This window comes from Terrapene carolina, unplaced genomic scaffold (genome assembly GCF_002925995.2).
Source record: "Terrapene carolina triunguis isolate 2854851 unplaced genomic scaffold, T_m_triunguis-2.0 Scaffold89, whole genome shotgun sequence".
Lineage (NCBI taxonomy): Eukaryota > Metazoa > Chordata > Testudines > Emydidae > Terrapene > Terrapene triunguis.
Genome location: NW_020664440.1, coordinates 13914759 through 13936288, shown reverse-complemented (window position 1 = coordinate 13936288; position 21530 = coordinate 13914759). Strand labels below are relative to the sequence as shown.

The window sequence follows — 21530 nt, the reverse complement described above, 5'->3', positions numbered from 1 at the left end:
AGTGCACAGTCAACTTATGGAACTCCTTGCCTGAGGAGGTTGTGAAGGCTAGGACTATAACAGAGTTTAAAAGAGAACTAGATAAATCCATGGAGGTTAAGTCCATTAATGGCTATTAGCCAGGACGGGTAAGGAATGGTGTCCCTAGCCTCTGTTTGTCAGAGGGTGGAGATGGATGACAGGAGAAAGATCACTTGATCATTACCTGTTAGGTTCACTCCCTCTGGGGCACCTGGCATTTGCCACTCTTGGTAGACAGGATACTGGGCTGGACGGACCTTTGGTCTGACTCAATACGGCCATTCTTATGTTCAAATATACATCCGAGCACTCAGTGTATGGCCATCAAGCATAAAGCAGGAAGCCAAGACTCATGAAGCAGGAGACTGATGAACTCTGCTTCGTATCCTTAGACCCTCTCAATCTCTGAAGGGTAAATTAACTGCTCTAAAGGAATTTTAGAGCTCCCCCCATTTTCATGTAATATATTCCAGCTATACAAGATTTTTACAGCTGGCATCTGCTGTCAATTTTTTCCTACATCAGATCCATTTGACTCAATGGAAGGAAAACCAAAGTAAAGACTGAAACTTTATCCTCAACTCACCCCGTTGTTCCTGGATAATACAGTGCTTGCAGTATGTTGTGCCATGCTCTGATCTAAAAGTTTCAACTGTACTTTGAATTTTCTGGCTTGTTTTTGTCTGTTAATATATAAACAGCCCTGGGAGATGGCTAGAGTTTACTGAGCAGCTTTTATACCATCATAAAATTGTAATTCTTTGACATTCTCTCAGTCAGATGGTTTACAGCAGTAAATTTCCTGGAATAAAAGATTCATATAGTCCAGGGGTCGGCAACCTTTCAGAAGGGGGGTGCCGAGTCTTCATTTATTCACTCTAATTTAAGGTTTAGTGTGCCCGTAATACATTTTAATGTTTTTAGAAGGTCTCTTTCTATAAGTCTGTAATATATAACTAAACTATTGTTGTATGTAAAGTAAATAAGGTTTTTAAAATGTTTATGAAGCTTCATTTAAAATTAAATTAAAATGCAGAGCCCCTGGACCGGTGGCCAGGACCTGGGCAGTGTGAGTGCCACTGAAAATCAGCTTGCGTGCCGCCTTTGGCACACGTGCCATAGGTTGCCTACCCCGATATAGTCCTTCCCTTTCATTATACACTGGCAAAGCTATTGCTCTCTCTCTAGTAATCAGTGTTGCCTCCTTAACCACTTCTGCTATTGGCAAACTAAAATGGGCCTGTGAACCAATAGCTATCCTTTCCATCAAATCCTGGAAAGCTCTTCCAAATTGCTAGTGACCTATGGCACAGACCACTTGTTACTGACCTATGGTACAAGATCTAAAGTTTGCCCTGTAATCTTAATCAACCACGTGGCACTACAATGGGTTCCTGCTATGCTGCCAACCTACTTTATGGACGTCGGATGCTTAGGAGTGGCATAAGGAACTTACCAGTTCTTTTGGTCTCATATTGTAAAGTATTCTCTCCGCGTTCTCGCTGTCATGCCTGCTCTCCATGATTGCCAACAGTAATTTGGAGGCATTGTTCTGGTGGAAGGAAAGAAGGAAAACGCCAGTCACTTCAAAAAACCTCAGCAAAAGCCATCTGAACTCTAAAATAGAGTCCTTTGAGCCCAGCATCCAGTAAGTCAACAGCACCCATACAGCTAAAACCCTGCCCAACACAGAATATTTACAGTAGTCGCTGTGAAGAGAAGTCAAATGAACTCAGTAAAGCTTTTGGCTTCAGTTTCCTAATATTTTTAGAACTGCAGAGTTGTTTTCTTTTAAAGTGACTGTAGCATTAGTAGATTTTACTACTCATGAGCACTGGGCTCGCATTTAGTCACGATGCTGTTGGTTAAGACAAAAGACAACCAGATTAAAGATTAGATCTACTTTACTGCTTTTTAACTGAAAATCATTCTGAAACCTGGTCATGCCAAGTGATACAGGGAGGAAATAAGAAAACACCACAAGGCATCAGACTACTTGAATATGAACAATAAGACTAAAATCTATCACAGTTGATATTAAAAAACAGCATTGTAATAAAGGTATTTAATTTGAAAGAATAATGTAAATTGATTCTAAATTTCAAGTCTTTTTTATTTAGAAGAAGAAAACAACCCATGGTACCCATAATAATGCCATGAGTCCACAAAGAAAAGAACTAGAAATAGCATTATAAAAGAGGGGCCACAAGTAAAACAGGAAATATTGCAGAAACGTGTTGTTGAAGTAGAGCTACTGTGTATCTATAGCAGCTTTAAGGTAACTTCATAGCACACTTTGATCCAATATGAGTTGTTAATTATTTCAGCATAAAGTCTGAACTGCCTATGAATGACACTGAATAATTCTTGATCATGAGACTGTAAGTACCAATATAACTTGTATCAATAGGAACAAAGCATTAGGAACCTAAATATGTATCGGGAGAATGGCATTTTCCTTATACCTGTGGCAGTCTGACAGAAAGTTAGTATGGTATTTATCAACAGTATTGTATTTCTAATATGGGAATTAGCTTAGGCTCTCTCAACTGGGAAAACATTTTTCAGATTTAGGGTGTTTATATTGGACGTTGCACTGGTATTACTGCAAGGGTTAAACAAACATCTGTCTCTTAAAACTCATCTTTTATATTTTTTTCATTCAGTTGTCAGGCAGAATCCCACAACTCAATTTTATAACAGTTATGACCACAGTGAGATATTAAAAAAAAACCCATCTGACTTCAGCTATAGGCTCTTGCTTCATCCCATTGGCAACGTATAGCTCATTGTAGAATATCCACTTGCCTTCAGTTCTAATACAAGGTCCATCCTCTTTTTCCCCAAAGGGTTGATGTCATTGAGAATTAATGCTGTGATGATATCAATACCGTTGGATTCATGTGTAGCAATGCAGTTCTGTGCAGAGAAAATCATCATTGTAAACCACAGTAAAAAGTAACCTAGCTAAACAACAATTTTAAACACAGGTTTACCCAACTATCCCTAACCAAAGAGAAGAGTCACCTTTTTCTCATCTCCCCTCAGACAGGTCAGATGGATGAAAGGAATTTTTCAATTCAGTAAATGGATTCAATATAAAAGGCTAAAAATCTCTAGCTTCAAATGTGACTACAATCATCTCTGTGATGACCTACCAAAAATGACTGGGCTGAGAAAAGCCCCACAGCACAGCACCTGATGAACTAACAGCCAGCAAGCACACTTTGGCATAAACGCAGAGCTTACTGCTAAGGGAGAATGCACTGTTTTAATAAAGGTATGGGAGGCTTATTTTTTTTTTTAACCCCCATATGCCAAGTTCTTTTCAAACATCTAATATATGTTTCCATAATTTCTAGGCTTGCTCTTAAAATTTTGTGCCTCTTACTCAAAGATTTTTAAACTTGGCAACCTGCTTGCTGGATTCACAAGTTTGAATCTGTTTGTGTGTCTATTTCCAGTTGCAAATATGTACAAAGATAATTATTCCACCTGATATGCAGTCTGTTCTGCAGAGATATACTTTCCTATTATGATTAACTTACATGTACAACTCCATGAATGCTTTCCCATAGCTGCAATTTTGTTTTATTGTTGAATTATCCCTCAGTATGTTTTGTTTAGCTTTACTGTGAATTACATTTAAGTGCACAAAAATGATATAGTATATTATTAAAGTGACAGCCTTCCACTTAATCATGGTCAATTCAGCTTCTATTTTTAATGGCCCTTTACATATGTTAATGAAAAGAGAATAAGTAGTATCCGGTAGTACTGAACAAAAGCATATTCATTAAACTACCCCCTGCTATGGTCTCAGCATAGCTGCAATTATCCATCATCGTATGGTGTATTATTTTAATAGCATACAGTGTACAGGTTTCCTTGAAGGAAAATATTTAAAAGGCCATATCTCTTTCCTATACAGTTAGAGATGGCATATACATCCTGATGGATCATTCTGCACTGTGCATACAAGAGGCTTCAATAAGATTTAAGTTGGAAAAGGAAGCAGACATCCACATTTGTATATACAGATCTTGTTTTCTAAGCCGATTGAATCCATAGCTGGACAACTGGTCTGGTATAATATGACACCCAGCACCGTAAGTTTTGTTGGTAATGTGTATTTAACAAGCACTATTTGTTAGTGCATACTAGAGAGTTGGAGGGGTTTGAAATATTTTGCCTTCCCTGGCTAACTCAGTCAGCGTCCACCTACACCAGCTATCCATTTAGCATGGATAAATCCAGACTTTTACCCCTTATCCTGTTCACTGAAACTGTTAACAAGAACCATGTTTAGATCAGGGTGAGGGACGGGGCTGCTTTGTAGCTTGGTTTTAAAAAACAGTTGCACCATATATAAGGATATTGAGATCCAGGTGGTAAACTGGAGCAGCAGAGCTATGAGATATATTTATCATTCACTTTTGACTAAGTCACCTATCCGCCGCTCACTAATGTGTGCCCCGGAATGCATTTTATTATTTCTGTCCCTGAGTAGCTTCAAACACCTGCTATTTAAGCAAACAAAATCAAGCTACCAGAGAAATCTTTCCTCCTCCTCCTTCACCCAAAATTATCTTAACTCAGAGGCATCGGATGAGCAAGGTTCGGTCCTGGGTCACGAACATTTTTTTTTTAAAAACTGTGATGGGATGACTGGGATAACTCACTTATGGCTTCACCACTCATATACAATGAGACCATTTAAAACCCCTACACCATACCACAGTTATCACATATTCCCGATTTACCATTGTTCCCTGTCCATGAGATACTGGTATTAGTCAGTACCATGTTTAAACATTCTTTCAACACAGTTTCAGAGAGTTTAGAGAGGGCTTCCATTATCACCCTGCCAAATGCTTGTCTAGAACTTTACCTCATCTATTACCCGTGTATATATAATGTGAGTATAATGAGCCCATGTGTCAGTGAGGCAGAACCTAGGACACACATAAGCCATTAGAAGCAGTAGTAGTAGCAAGCACTTATCTTCAGGCAATAGAGGGGGACATAGCACATTTAGGCAGCTTGTCACACACATCTCCTGTCACAGAAAACATCTGAAGTCCACAGAAGTTCAAATCCTCAAATGGTTACTATTTCCCCAACAACTCTACTGCTCATCAGTGGGGATAAACCCAGGACTTTCAGCACCAAAGCATAAGCATTTCCCCCACTTGTGCTGGAGGGCGCCGGCTTTCTTTCCCCACAATCTGTGATAGGCGTTTGCTACACCAGCAGCTTGGCTAGAAAAGGATTCAGGTTGCCCAGTTTGCCTAAATATCCTATATAAGGCAACACAAATCCTAATCTACTACAAGGATGCTAACTGAGTTTTATTTTTATTTTATTCCTAGGGAGGAGGAGAAAACAGTGAGCCCTGTACATAGAGAAATAAATCTTGATAAGATCATACAGTTAAATATCACCATGGTCAGGTGAGCAATATAAATGGCATCACAATGGAATTTATAGCTGATGTAATGGATTTTGGGGGCCTAAACGCAGCAGCACAAACATCACATGCGTGTGGAGGATGGGTCATTCTTTCTATGGCTGTGGCCACATTACCTGGTTTTCGTGGCACGGTCCCTGACAGTACTCGGTCAAACTTTCCAGTGTCTGGTTGATCAGTGCTACGTTTTTCTCATTTATATACAGACCAAGAAGCCCAAGTCCTCCAGTCGTGCTTCCACAGATACAGTCCAGAAACTGCAGTGTCTCACACACCAAGTTATAGTTAGTTTTGTTGTTTTGACAGCGTAGGAAGTTCTGTAGTTAAGTGTCAAAGAAGAAAAACAACAACATAGAAAATGAACTTTAGAGTGTAATATTTGACTAGATTCACTGGATTTAAGTTTACACTTTGTGATGTCAATGCTAATTTTTAGTATGGTTGCATAACAGAAATGCCTCAGGAAAAAAAAATATGTTTTAGGATTTAAAGAAAGCTTTATTTCTTGTACAACTGTTGTAAAACTTCTTTCACTTTCTTTGAATGCACTGCTCTCGCTCACTTTCTCTCTCATGGCCTGCTGGCAACAGAGTAACGTGTGTTATGTGCTAGAAGAGAATGCAGAATGTGGGATACACTTGATTCTATGGACCATACAGATCTAAGAAAACTGGCATTCATATTCATATTTCCCCCCAACAATCAGAGAAGAATCTCTCTCCACACAAAAGACCTTCCACTAGAGTGGAGAGAAAGCAATTCTCTAGTTCTGGGTTTCATATCACCATATGCAAGTGTCAAAGAGACACCTGACTGCAACTCCTCAAATATAATTTTCTCAGTTCCACTTCTTCCAATATAATTATAGCTTGAAACTGTTGATTAGGAACAGTTCTTGCAATAACATGTCACATTTAACAGCATGGGTTAAATATGCTTGATCTTTTATGTATTGCAAGGCTTCCCCCTTGGAAATACTTGATTGAAGAGGACCAATTACTGAAAAATAATTTCCCAGTGACTCAATACTATTTGTCAGTACATTCCCAGTGGCGTTCTGTAAGAAGGAACTGACAACCCCACTGTTTTTTCCTAGAAGTTTCAGCATGACACTTCCCATCTAGCCTGCTTCTAATGAGTTATACAACACTTGACTTCAAAGGCCAATCTCCACACACCCCGCCCTTCCTCTCCTCCGCCGCCCCCCCCCCAAAAAAAAGGTATTAGAGGAACAGAATGTATTGGACTTTGGAACAGGCAAGGTCTCTTGCCTACAAGTTTGCAGAGCACCGTTGCTAACTGACTGCTTCTAGTGATTGTCCAATGACTTTTTTCTTTTTAAGGCAAAGACTGAGATGTTGCCAGATTCAACAGAAGGCTACGATAAAAAGGCAAGCACTGTAGATGAATGAGGATTAAAAGTGACAATGATTCAGTGTACTTCACCTGATTGCTCACTTAGTATCTTGACTTTTGATTAGTTTTCCAGGCAGTGAAAAAAGGTTGGAGGCTACAGAGATCAGAGCTTCCAAAAAAAAAGCTCTGAAACAAATACTTCCACTGGCAGGAAAATCTCTCAGTGGAAAGGGATTTAAACCTTCCATTTTGTAGAAGCTGGACTATTAATAGCATTAGAATGTCTCTACAGGATTTTTAGCCCAGAGACAGCAAGAGTAATAGGAACAAAAGAGAAAACAAAATATGATTATACAGGTTGAATGCAAACTTATGGAAGACTAAACTCCTATGGCCATAGTGGCATATTGCCTGGTCAAGAAATCTCAGTCAATCTATAGGCCAAGGTCTTTAACCTAGGAGCTAAAATAGGTGGCAGAATACAAGAAGTGGGGGACACAACTCTTGGGTTAGCAAAGATGTTAACAGTAACTGTCAGACAATAAGGATGAAACTGGGCTCAAGTCCACAGGACTATGCAGCTAGAAAAGACCGTGAAAGAGTCCCAGAATCATTTGCAGAACATTTAGAAAACCAAGGACAAAAAAAAAAAAAAATTAAAAAAAATATTCTTCCTGTTAGGCTACCTAAAGATATGGACAGCAAAGATCTGGTCTTCAGAGACATGGATCCAAACCACCTTAAAAAGTTACTCATGAGTGGTTCTCAAACTTTTGTACTGGTGACCCCTTTCACATAGCAAGCCTCTGAGTGTGACCCCCGTTATAAATTAAAAACACTTTTTTATATATTTAACACCATTATAAATGCTGGAGGCAGAGCGGGGTTTGGGGTGGAGGCTGACAGCTTGCGACCCCCCATGTGATAACCTCATGACCCCCTGAGGGGTCCCGACCCCCAGTTTGAGAATCCCTGCTCATGAGCATTTAACACAGAATGAGCCCACTAGATACTTGGTCCATGGCAGGAAGCCAAAAGCAAAAATAATTAGCTCCCACAACTACTGAGGCCAGCAGGGAATGCTGCAAGCCATGTAGAAGATGAGCACCTTTAAATATTAGAAGAGGGGATTTCTGTGTTCCTTTGGGAATTCAATAGGAACGGATCTTGTTTTTTCCACCTCACCCCTCATCACTCCTCTCCTAGAACTAACCATTGAAGGCTTACCTAGTTCTACAACTGGATGCCTGGACTTCATTGATTTTATTACACATTTTATGAAGCATCATATACACCAGTTTTGGAACGGATATCTATATAGAGATGGGTAGTTGCAATGTGGATTGGCTAAGCTGTGTCTGTATGGAATTGCCTCCAAACGTCTCATAAATGTATACCAGGATGTCAGAGATCTTGTCTGTAAATACAGACCTCTTAATCAAGATGGGACCTGACCTGGAGAAAGCATTAACAGTAAAAAAGCCAAGCTCAGCTATTTTCAGAGTATTGGGTTGAGAATTATTCCTGCTGAGCTAGGATGAATAAAGAGGGGTTGGGGACAGAAAAGAGCCAGGGAGAGAAGAGAAAGTGCCTTCACGCCATATGTGGCGGCCATAGACAGACTTCATTTCAGCACAGTTTTTGTCAAGCAATCCACAAAACATCCTGTTCGTTGGGATTTGAAAGAGATGAGGGCATGCATGGCTCTCTTAGGTCAACTGAGGCTGTACTGGGAAAGTGGCACAGATTAGAGAGGTTGATGTGATGGCAATGACTTAACTCTACATGCATATCTGCCTATGGTACCTGTAGATCCCGGTTGTGGTTTTCACAGAGTAGCTGTAAGAAACGGAGAATGGGCTGCATTATTGTAATCACAGCACTCATCTCCAAGTCATCTTTGTTCTTGTCTGGTGCAGACTGTGGTCCATCTGCAGCTGAATAATGGTCATCAGGATCAGCTTCCCTCCTGTATGTATTATAAGCCTTTCTTGTAGCAGCAGAGGCCTCTAGCAACTGATCCCGGACTTCCTCTGTAATTTGTGTTGTGGGCTCTTTCACTAGAATACATGAGAATGGAACATATGAAAGACCTTCCACCTGGTAATCCGAACAAAAGGATTAGGGGGAAAAAAAATCTATTCACATATTTCCTATTAAAGTTCTACACACAGACCAGCTCATCACCTTCATAACCTTTTCAACACGCATATTTAGTACAATGAAAGAGACTGGGTTTAGGATGATAGCATGTTACCCTTTTCAACAAATCACAGTAAAGTTTTTAATCCTTATATTACCCTGTTAGGGAACAGATCACAGGCACATAACACCATTAGGAGTTTTAGAAGAAGACCTGTTGTGTAAGAAGCTATTTCTCCAGTCCTGGGTTATTTTTAGAAAGGCACTGACCATAACCTACAGTCCAGGGCCATTACTATCGATCAGATTTAGGCAGCATCTCAGGCTAGACAAGTTGGAAGAGTCCCATCTCAAATACATTTAATCATTTCAATAGTACAATCTCACAAATGGATGGAGAGAGAATGCTGCTCTTGAGATCCCAAGGCAGGATATCACTGATCTCTTAACTTTGCTCTGTGGATCACAGCATTACTGCATCAATCACAAGGAGTTCAATAAGTACAGTGCCTTGCTCCCATGTCATTTTTCAAAGCAAAGAATCGGAGATTTACCTCTTTTCCTAACTGGTGCATCTCTGTCTGAGTCCTCATCTTTCTTTTTATTTCCCAAGTCACTGGTGTTTACTGTGACTGTAGCCTTGATTTCTTGTTGTGCCACCTTCATGCGGTCATAGAAAACCTTAAAGAACTTTTCAGATTTCTTATCTTCTGTTAGTCGGCAGAAGAACGAATGCTACCAAAGAAATGAAACAAGTATATATTTTATACAGAGGCTTGAGTCAAGAAATTATTTCACCTGCCCTTATATCCAGTGAACTATGGATTGAAGGACTAAAAATTTAATTAGCTTTCAGCACAGACAGAACTCTAGAGGAACGAAGACTAGATCTTCTAGTTAAGGAGTCCAAAAATGTGTCTCAGTTACATTAGCTTTGTTATTAATATTTCCAAATATACTTTTAAAGAAGGTAGTGCAATTGATCATGTTATCCCCGGTACTTTTATATGGTACACTTCTCCTTGTACCTTCCAGGTAAGCACAATGGAATATCTTTATACATATTTGGGTCTCAGCTCATCGAAGCCAAACATTAGCAATGAAATATACAGATAACACTGTCCTTCCTGCACTCCCTGTTGAGTCAAAATGATCGTGGCTCATAGGTTTAACATTCAACACTAATCTCAGAACCCTAAAATGTACAAACAGGGCAAAGATTTTTTTCCCCCCCAATTTGGAGTTTCTGTGCTTTGATCTGTCTGCTGCAGAGCTATTTAAAAAAATATATATATAAAATCTTAATTCTCTCTCTAACATAGCTTTAGAAGCAACAAAAAAGCTCAAAGTATTAACCAGTTTTTAATATTTGTTGTTAATTTGTTTTTCTGTCCATACACGTAGAAAGACAATTTTTTCCCTGAGACTGAGGAGAATGCAAATCATATACAGGTCACAAGGAGCCAACACAGTAAGCAATCAGACAATTTCTTATGAAACCAATATGCCGTTACATAAATCAGGATCAGAGCTTACACACGACTGGAGGATGAACTTGTAAGTGGGTCACCTTATGCAGAGTATTATGAAATTAGTTAGCATTCTGTAGTGGCTCATGATCCAACAGCTTCCCATGATGAATAGGGACGAAGTCTGATTTATTGAAAAGACAAATTACAAAGGGGAATGGCAATATATCTTGCATGCTGCTCTGAGAAACAGACTACACAAGGCAATCCTTGGAATGTCTGTCTTTGATTACTCCCTGGCAGTTCTGGTTAGAACAGTAGCAGAGGGACTTACTTTGAAAGACTAATGTTACCTCTTTGATTACCGTGGAAGAGTGGGAGTGCTACTATTCAAACCTCATGGCTGATACCTACATGAGACCCCATGAAATTTGGAGCAGTCTCTACCAAACCAGGAAGGCCTTAATTACCTCTAGTTGGAGGGAATTAGTTGGCCAAGAAAAAAACAGAACAAAGTAATTTTAAAAATGGATAAAACAACAAAAAACCTGTACAAAATCTTAGTTTACTAGGCAGATTTTATACTCAACTATAATCAATAGGTCTGTCAAATAATTGCTAGAAGGGGACAAATAACAAACTAAGATAATATTGACTTCATTACACTGAATTAATCTACCAGGAATACAGGACAATACAGACCATCCCACACAGAAGCAAACCTCTGGGAGAAATTGTGAACTACATTCTGAAAACCAGTTAAAACAATTGCCTCAGACAATTAACCTCAGTAACACATAGGAATGTTTTTAACCTACAGATAAAAATTTTTTCAAAAGCCATCTAGAGAGACGCTAGTCAAGGACTGAGCTGTGGTTTTCTTTTTTAAAATGCTGTCCTTGAGCATATGTATAGTATATTACAGTATATACTGGCATTAAACACCTCTGTTAGACAGGCTTTGCTTTGAAAGTATTGTTTCCCTTCTTTACCTGTGCCCGTTCAGATTTGGTGTTAAGTGCCAAGAGGCTGAATATAATATTGAACAGCTAATTAGTATCAGTATCTTTGCTGGGGATAGGGTTTAACTCATCTAAAACATGAAGGGAGGACTAGGGATGGAGACAGGAAGTGGAGAGTTGCAGAACCATCAACACAATATCTTAGGCTGAGTAACTGGACATAAACAAAGGGAAAGATGAACAGCCAACTTTAAAACTTGGGGCTGCAAATGGAGAAATCAGGTAACCACAGGGACTGGTCTTAGCTTCCATTCTATTTAAGATGTATTCCCTTTCCAGATCATTAGCAAAAAGCTCAACATGTTCATGATATAGAAGGTGTTAAGTACAAGTAAGACAGGATTAATCAACAGGCCTCTAAAGAGATTAGAAATAGGGAAAAAATTGACATTCAGCCTGGAAAAAAGCATGCTAATATCTCTTGGGGGAAAATATTAAAAGAAAGATCCTAGGTACTCAATAACAGGGAGAAACATGGAAAGCAGTAATGATGAGAAAGTCTATAAGTGATGGTGGACAGATGACGATCAGTGATGGTGATACAAATGACTATCCCACTTCTAGTATCTAGTGACATTGAGAGGTACATTGTTCCAGAGGCACTGTGATGAGCCCAGGGTCAGCATGTGAATTGTTTTGGGATCCTTTGGAATGGCGAGATTTATACATATTTTGATATTATTTCTGAATTTGCTATTTTTGATAAGAACAGCATTAATTGACACATGAACCCAAATGATATTTCCAGAATGATTCACTGACCAAAAGCCATGTATTAAATGTTAAGTTAAAGACTTTAAAGCTACCCCTTCCCTGCTCTCCATTGGACATGTACCTAGACTGTGTGTTTAAATGAAGAGGTATTTATGTAGGTAATATTAATTTTAGATTGGTTATTTTGGACTAACCAATCAGATTGGTCTGCTTGATGGGATCTGTCCAGGTAAAATGATAATCAAGACCTGCCTCACAATGATTTTTGGACTTGTCCAAGATACAAAGAATACTATACCTTTGTCTTGATTATTTGGACTGTAAACTCTTGAGCAGGCACTGTCTCTTACTAGGTGTCTTTAGGTGTCTAGCACAGCAGAGCTTTGATCTTTGTTGGGGGTTCTACATGCTACTTTAATACAAATAAGCAAGAATCAGACCTAGAAAACTACTAATGACATTTTAAAAGCAATAAAGGTATCAGTTTTAGAAAGGGTGACTGTTGCCTACAAAATTTGTTTGAGAAACAAGAGTTTCTGCCTCTCACGCTGGTGTTTTGTGTTAGTTGATTGCATGTATAAAGAACCTTCTACTTCAGAAAAAGCCTCCTCAACACGAAGGAGTGGTGAAGAAAAAGTTTTTTCTCTATAAACTGCATGAAATAAATATTTTGCATGTTGGTAATGGTTATTTGCTGACAGATTCAGAAGTGTTGCTTTTTTTGTTCGGGTGCTTTAACAGATTTTCCATTGCACGTCAGAGAAAAACTAGCCCAGTGAACATTTCCAATAAAGCATTTTTTGCATGTCATGCGTGCGTTTAATGGCTGTCACAAAATGATTGTTTCAATGTAGGTCAGAATACCCATCACCTTCACACATGAGTCAACCCCAAGCCAGCTGAGCTACCAAGATACTGTATTTTAAGAGGTGTGATTTTGCAAGTTGTGCTGGAGCAGGTAGTAGTAGATGATAAGTATAAGAGAGAGAATCTAAAACTTGTTCACAGATATGGTCCCAAACTTATGTTAGAAAGTTAACATTGTTATGGGAACACCTCTGAAAGAAATGAAAGTTTCCGTCAGGTGATGCAGAGCACCAGCATTCTGACTTGCAGACAGGAGGACTGTGTCTGTTGGCCAGGCAAATGCATTCAGGCACAATGCTCTGGGATAAGAAACAACGAATTGCCATCCTGAAGGTCATAAAAGCACCACTAGCTTTGGCTGTGATGGGATCCATCTGTGTTCTCGCCAGCCAAGGTGAGGGAAAGTTTAGCCCCATTTGCCCAACTTAGGGCCACATAGGCAACTTGCTGTGAGCTCAAGGGCTGCATTTAATTTGCATAGATGAGAACGGACTGCACCCAACCTCATCTTTGATAGGGCTGGGCAGCACACAAACTACAGCTCCCAGCATGTAACAGTCCACCTTGGGCAGTCAGCTAGACTATTCAGAATGAGACAGGATTTTAAGCTGGGACCTGTAGACTCTTGATTGAAGAACAGGGTGGGTAGCTGTGCCCCACAGTACAGAGTTCAGTGGACTGTACTGTATTATGGCCTTTCCCATTAAAAGGGAGCATATTCCAGTAGGATATTTTGAAACTCCAGGGACAAAGTGGGGATGAGAAGCTCAGTCACAATTGGGACCCTGGAAGCTTATGTCAGGATGACCCATGTCAGCACAAGTGTAACACATGGTAGATTATTTAGGCAGTCAACACATCTGCATAAACGTGAGCTCACTGCGTCCATATCACCCCCGTCCTGTGCCCGTCACATGTCCGACTATCAAAGGGCAGACTAGCTGGCATCTGCTGGATTTCAAAACCCGTAACCATACAACTACATTAGACTTCCTTTGTGAGATTTTTCTTGACTCATATCTACATTCGCACCCCGCCTGCGGTTTAGAAATCCCATTACAATATCTTAGATTGGAAGGCGACTGCCTTGTAGCATTTGGCACCTAGATCTTAAGGTCATGAGCACATCTGAATGGCTGAGACAAGCAGCTGTGCCTTTGAGCTGGACCTTAGAGTGCCCCTTTCATACCCATATCAACCCACCTCTCCCGCATATTGAGAAAAGCTCCTCGTCCGGTCCCATTTTAAGATGTGCTCTGTTTGCCCCATATTTATTTCCTTCCCTTGCCACTTCCTTCTTCTCTCCATTTCTAGCAGTGGTCCCCCTCAATTGGTTGGTTTTATTTCAAATGCCAACTAGGCTTTTTTAAAAGCACGTTTGCTGTTTTTAACCATGTTGCACAAGCATCCCTAGCCCTTTAGTAGGAGGAGCTCCTTAAAAAATAAAATATTCAAGCCAAGCACGCTGCAAGAATATGCTCAGTCACAAGGATTGGGACGGTTACCAAACCTGCATATTGACACTGGATCAGCTGTCCGTGTCTGCAGAATTCAGTGATGATCAGACAGTATTCGGTTTCATAACAGTCATTTGCCATGAAACAAGAAATATCATATGATACACGGGGGAGAAGAGGAGGTCATGTGGTTTGTTTCATGAACATTGGATTCGATAAACACAGCCTTAGAAACAAATTTTACATCAATGAAATGCAACACATCCCCAAAATGCAGCCACTCGTGGCCACACAATTAACTGAGTCACGACTCCTTTCCGACACCAGGGGCAACCTGATTGTGATTAATTGCTATAGCCTCAGAATGAATAAGAAACCCAACACATTTATATACTGCGTACATTTAACATCCACAACAGGAGATATTCAGCTGCACCACACAAGACAATAGAGAGACTTTCCTTTGAGCATTTGCCACAAACCATTCATAATAACTTTCAAAGTTTACTGAGCCAACTCAAAAGTTAGAGGCTGCTTCTGTTAAATGATATAGACACACACAAGGAGAAGGAAAATCCTTTTTTTCCCCCCTGTTGGGTTTGAAGCTAAAGGTTCACAAGTCCAAACTCCTGCAGTGAACTGAGGAAAATCTGCATTTCCGCAGTAGATGATTTCCATGCAGGTATCAGAGTTGAGCGAGCCACACAGAACACAGCACCTTTCAGCTGTCTCCAGGGTTTACTGCACTTTGACACATAGCAAGAGGCTGGGTTAGTTTCCAGGGGATTGGAAAGGAGAGGAATCCAGCACAGGTCACCATCCTTATTCAAAGAGAATCAGCCTGATAGATTCATCTGAAGCTAATGCAAATAGTCTATATAAAAACCGTCACAGGGGAAAGTGTTCCATAAATCTTTGCTAAAAACCTGTGAAATCTTTGCTAAAAGCATAGTTTCTCCTTGCTTTTGCGAGCCACTAACCCCTCTTCTTCAAGAAGAAACAAGGAACCCACTGACCAAATAGGAACCCCACCTTCACCTTTACCCTACTAATGCAAATTATATTTGGTGAAAACAGGCTTGGATTACATAGCTACTGAACAGTTTAACACCAAATGGCTTAAAAGAACAGTGGTTCCCCCCCCCCCCAAACTATCTATAGAATGTTCTATCAAACATTTTGCAGGCAAAAGGGACTAAAGCCACATCCAAATGATTTAATATACTAGCACAATAGGGTCCTGGCCCATGACTACCCCTTCTAGGAGCTACTGGAGTACAAACAATAATTCATCGGAGCTTAAGACCAGAAGGGACCATTATATCATCTAGTCTAACCACCTGTATAACACAGGCCATTACATGGGTAACTATGTGAAATGTATTAAGCCCAATAATTCGTATTTGGCTGAAGTATTACTTCCAGAAAGGAATCCAATATTGACTTGATAACAAACATCAAGAGATGGAGAATCCACCACTTCCCTTGGTAGTTTGTTTCAGTGGTTAATCACACTCACTTTTAAAAATTTGTGTCTAATTTCTAATTTGAATTTGTCTGGCTTCAGCTTACAGCAACTGGATTTTTGTTGTAGCTTTCTCTGCTCCATTAAAGAACCCTTGATACCTGGTATCTTCTCCCTAAGGAAGTACTTACACACTTTAAGTCTCCTCTCAATTTTCTTTCTGATAAACTAAACCGAGCTCTTTAGTCTTTCACTATAAAGCATTTTGTTCAACCCTCAAATAGTTTTTGTGGCTCGTTTTTGTACCCTCTCCAATTTTTTACCATTCTTTTAAAAATGTGGACACCAGAATTGAATAATAATAAATAATAAACTATCAGAATGATTCACCTAGTGTGCAACAAGCAAGCAAACAAACAACAAACAAACAAAACCAACCCCACTCTCCTCCCCACAACTCTCACAACTTAATAGTTTAATTCAATTTCAGGCACCCTGAAGAGAGGTGAAACTTAGATGCATCTTAGTGCCTGATGGATTCTCTGGAACCTAACAATAAAAAATGCAGCTGGCCAAAATGGAAGAAGCTTAGACAGATGGAATTACAGAGCTAGGGTAACTGCAATAGTGTGCACAAGTGGTTCTTAATATGTTTCATGCCTCAGCAATGGATAGCAAGCAGCTTAGTTAACAATTTAAACCAACTATCTGCCCTTTGCAGACTAATGCGGAATCACATGGCAGGTTGTAAACTTTACTGACTGAGGTCTTATTTTAGAGCAAACTGAAGAACTACAGCATCACAAAGGGCAGTAAAGGCTCAGCCAACTTAAACACAATAACCTGCTTAACTACATGTGGGCCTGTGCACACTGAATCAGCACAAAGGATTGCCAAGTGGAAAAACCTAGAATGCCAGGGACCAGCTGAAGGCAGTTTGTGTCTGGTTCTCACTTTTCAAAGGCTTATCAGGTTTTGCTCACGTCTTTATGTGTATGTTTGTCACTCTTTCTGGGAACACATTAATCTATTCAGTTAACTGTTAACCAGACTTGCCCTGAAGTCACAGCTGTTTGTATTGTTAACCAAGAAACCGGAAAGATGAACATTCGTGCTTCTCACATCAAATAGCTTGGCTTCTGTTCCCAGACTTGATAATTATAGGCTCTATTATATGCTCTGTTTGCACGCTCATGTGGTAAGAAGTATTATCAAAACCTATTTAACAAACACTGTATGCAAAGTGTGTTGGTTCAAACTCACTCTCCTTTCTGAAGATTGAGATCCCAATGAGACAGTGCCTTTGGCATTAGAAGGACAGAATGTTTTCTGGACCACACCCTTAAATCACAGTTTTGACAGACCTCCTCAAGTAAATTTACAAGTACAAACTCTGGGAGATCCCATGAATTAGTAGGGTGAGAATCTCTCAGGAAAACATCAGTCATGGTTTAACAACAACCAAACAGTTAATTTAAAGTAAACCTGGCAAAAACTCAAAGGCTTATGTTGAGCTGGTAGAAACTAACTCCCCCCTCCATATAGAGCTAAATGTTAATCAATGAAGACTGGTTTCATGAGAAATTGTTCAATGATGAACTTGACACGCAGGGATGTTTCCAAAAGGAAAGTCCCTTCAGCTACTGAGAAAAAGATTACCTCTCTGGCCTGGAATCAGCAGATCTTTTACTCCAATGTCAGAGAGAAATGACTAAGTGGAAGTTAGCTTGTCTTGGTTATCCTGGTGGGCTACCACTATGAACTATTACAAAACTTCTGTGCTAGTTTTATGAAGGTGTACTTGCAAAAAAGCTCACCCCCACCTCATCTAGCCAGACTGTACTTCAAGGCATCCGTATTTCACACTTTTAAAAATAAACTGCAAAGCTAACATAAGCACTGAGTCAAGTACTGAAACAAACCCTTTATGTTCTCCCTAGCCAGGCTGTAAGGGCTTTCAGCACAGAATAAAGTAAACTTTTCTTTCTTTCTTTTTTTTTTTTTTTTTAAACAAACAATTCTTTCTGATACTTCTAAGAAATCCTTTGGTATTTCCTTGTCTGCTAAAAATCCATCATTCTGTGTCCTTAGTAATACCATTAGTCCCATGGAACCTAACATTTGTTAATTAAAATATTTCTGGGTTGAACCTGTTCTGTAGCCTGAATTAAGCCCATAAGGAATATCTGCTGAATGCACAACTAGCCATTTTTCAGCATAGTTTTACACTTCACCTTTAACCACTGCAAGTGCAGAGGGAACACCATCACAGTAGCAATACCAGCTACATATTCTGCAAACACACACGCACATGGAGAGCACACTTATGTTACTGATGCTCCCCTGCAGGGCTATACTCTGAACTGGAAACACTGTCCCCCGAACAACAAATCTGATTCAGGAGCCTCTCGGGGAGGGACCTAATTGTTTAGTAACAGATCCACTTATGGTATTTTTCCCCCACAAACAATACAATGAAATCAGGTGGGAGAGCTAAGCCACTTGTTTCTGGAAGACCCCTTGTATTAGACACGCAGTTCCAAATGCGGCATTTAAAAGCTTGACAATCTCCAATTTAAACTGGCAAATAATTCACACGAGACACTAAGGTAAAAAAGAAGCACAGGGGCAATGAGGTGAACTGAGATGACGGGGAAGTCAACAAGGCAACAATGGTGACTCATCAGTAGGCATGTGCCTGTTCAGTTTGGGGGTTAAAATTCCTGCAAACATGGAGCAGATGGCTCTAAAAGCGTGGGAGACTTGGGGCTCTGACTTACTTTCGACACAGGGCTTTTATTTGAGTTCCTCTCCACAGGCATAAGAGCGTTCACCCATGCACACAACAGGTCACATATGTGATCCATGTAACGCTCTTATATGGAAACGCATGTATCCCGCTTCCTTCGAGAGCCATGAGGAGGTGTGAGAAACACGGAAGTCTACGGACTCCAAAGAAGGTGTAAGATCTTCTTGAGAGACAGGGGAATTAAAGAAAACCATAGCAACAAGTCAGTCCACCTACCCAAACCACCCACCCACCACCAGTTTCATTTGCTGACGCACTTCAAAAACAAGCTGGCTCCTACCAGCTCTGGAAGGTGAGCAAGCCCTGAGAGCTCATTAAATTCCCTTCTCAGCTACTCTTGTATGCCTGCAGCTAGTGAGCAAGTAGGATATAAATAGAAGTTATATAACATCTCTTTGTTGATTCCTGTGCTTACCAAAAAAAAAAAAAAAAAAAAAAAAAAACACACACACACACAAAACCCTGCAGCATGACCTTGTTTTTCTGAATAGCTTGCCTCTGCCTGCTTGCTGAGGACTTTAATCCTGTTAGGGATCATCTTAAAAGTTTAAGGATATAGATTTCACAGACAGGGGAATACAGGCAATATATTAAGCATTAGCGAGTTACTTTCTCGATTCCTTATAATTTTAGAATGACATCTACTGACTGTTGAACTGACCCAGAGCTACTCCAAGACAGATATATGAGACCATGCAGTTCTAAATAATACACTATATAGGTCTACAGAGATCATACCATGGTGAGGAGATTTAACATTCAGGCTCTGATATAGTTCCCCATCCTCATTTTTCACCCACATAAATGCTATATTACAAAGGGCAGAGTCAGTGATGCTAGGCTCCAGGAAGCTGCTGTCTTGATTACGGATGCTTGATTACTTGCAAAACGCAATACATCAATAACAGAGTGGAAAGCGTCCACAAGTTCAATACCCTCTTCCATTACTATACTGCCTTCTTACCCACCCCGTTCACAAGCTGAGCACTTCTATCTGGTAGCTTTATCTCGTCCAGCGATAAAGAAATTCTTTTAATCAAACAAGAGCAGGAATGATTTCGTAGCAGCTATTCAATCTTCAGTTCCCAGTGCAGTAATGTTATCAGTTATCATTTATACTATAGTGGTGTCTAAAGGCCCAGTGTGATAGATAGTATGTGTATGCACACGCGTACATACTTATACATATATGACAGTCCCTGCCCCAGACAGCTTGCAGTGTAAAATCTCCTTGCCCACATGATAATCAGGGATATGGTGCAACATGTGTTGACTTAATGATGATTTACAGTGTGACCAGATCAACTGGGATACATCCTGCAACATTTACACAATACATAGATCATTGATATAGTACCCATTGGCATAAGAGACGAATTATAGACAAAGAAGAGGACAAGACTGCTGCCCTAAGGAGATTACAATTGATGGCATGGATGTTTGCTGAGAATTATGCTACCTCTCTGTGTAGGGAAAGTTTTGAAGCAGCAGTTTTGTTTGGAGTGTCACCAAAGCCAACAGTGACATTCTTTGGAGTACTGTACCTGGAAAAAGTTTCTAATAATTTCATGATGAAAGATGTAGATGACCAGCTCGTATGGACAACACAGGATGATATTAGTTTTCTAAACAGAAGTTGCATCTGTCTTGAGAATATTTTTTTTCAGATTTAACCCTATACCAAAAAAAATTGGTTATTGATTTATATAAATACCCCCGCATGCACATTTTATTTACACGCACACGAACGCGAAGACAAATGTATACTACACATATGAAGAAAGAAAACAACCAGTTTTTCTACAGTTAAAGCATTAGTGATCCTGAACCGTTGGTCAGAAAGAAAAATCTGACAATTCCTACTTGCAAGAGTTTAGTGGTCTAGAAAGCATTTGTAATGGTCCACCAACATACTTCATTTGACAACTTTCAAGACACTGGACCACAAAGCAGTTGGTATCACCTAGATATTTCGTGTGTGCACATGCAATTGAATGTTGAGTAGTTTTGGAATAGTAGCTTTTAAACACACAAAATACATCTTCCATATTTTAATAAACTGGACAATGCCCATTTTTAAAAAATCCACATCACTCTGATCAGTACTCCTTAGTCAGAAGGTACAAAACAGGTGGCTGCTTAGAGTAGCAAAATATTAGGAGCAGCAAACCAGTCACTGTGGACTGGGAAGGGATGGCAGTTTGCTTAGGGCACTAGAATCCCTAGAAAGGTCCTGATTTTGCATATCCCTTCACTGCCTGAACTCGGACCAATTTTCAGGGTTAATTTCAAATCACCCGGTGTGCACTCTGAAGCCAGGTTGACCTAAATTCTGCAAGCAAGGCCTCTGGCTCCTGAAGCATTCCAGTGCAGCTGTCTAGAGATTCTACCTCTGCTTCAAGTACATTTAGAGGATGGAATTTTTCAACGTGCTGCAGAATTTTATATGGAAAATAAATAGCAATTATGACGGCTGTGAAGCTGAGGGTTTTGGCAGTTGGGTAGGACACAATTGGAGGGTCTGGCACTAAGGAAAGTGAGGGGAGTGGTTTAGTAGCATAGCATAACATGACATTTCATTTCAAAGTTATTCATCCCAGTGGGAGGAATGGTGCCGTTCACATCTCTCAGAGTTACTGTTTCAGGTTGTCTGCAGACTCAGGGACCACATCTGTTTACGTCTGCAAGGGGCACTGCCAATATCTCACAGGCAACTAGATCTGAAAAGAGCTATGACT

General features: G+C 40.0%; 1 protein-coding gene across 3 annotated transcripts in view; it reads right to left on the bottom strand.

The window, feature by feature from the left end:
* Window positions 1–21530, bottom strand: part of ITPR1 (inositol 1,4,5-trisphosphate receptor type 1) — a 244452-nt gene that overhangs the window by 56046 nt on the left and 166876 nt on the right. For all 3 annotated transcript variants that reach the window (XM_024196743.2, XM_024196818.2, XM_026650249.2), the window contains 5 exons: window positions 9544–9724; window positions 8654–8907; window positions 5608–5808; window positions 2830–2940; window positions 1478–1573 (listed from right to left, as the gene is read on the bottom strand). In XM_024196743.2, the coding sequence (XP_024052511.1) occupies window positions 1478–1573; window positions 2830–2940; window positions 5608–5808; window positions 8654–8907; window positions 9544–9724 (843 nt within the window). The remainder of the gene's footprint in view (window positions 1–1477; window positions 1574–2829; window positions 2941–5607; window positions 5809–8653; window positions 8908–9543; window positions 9725–21530) is intronic.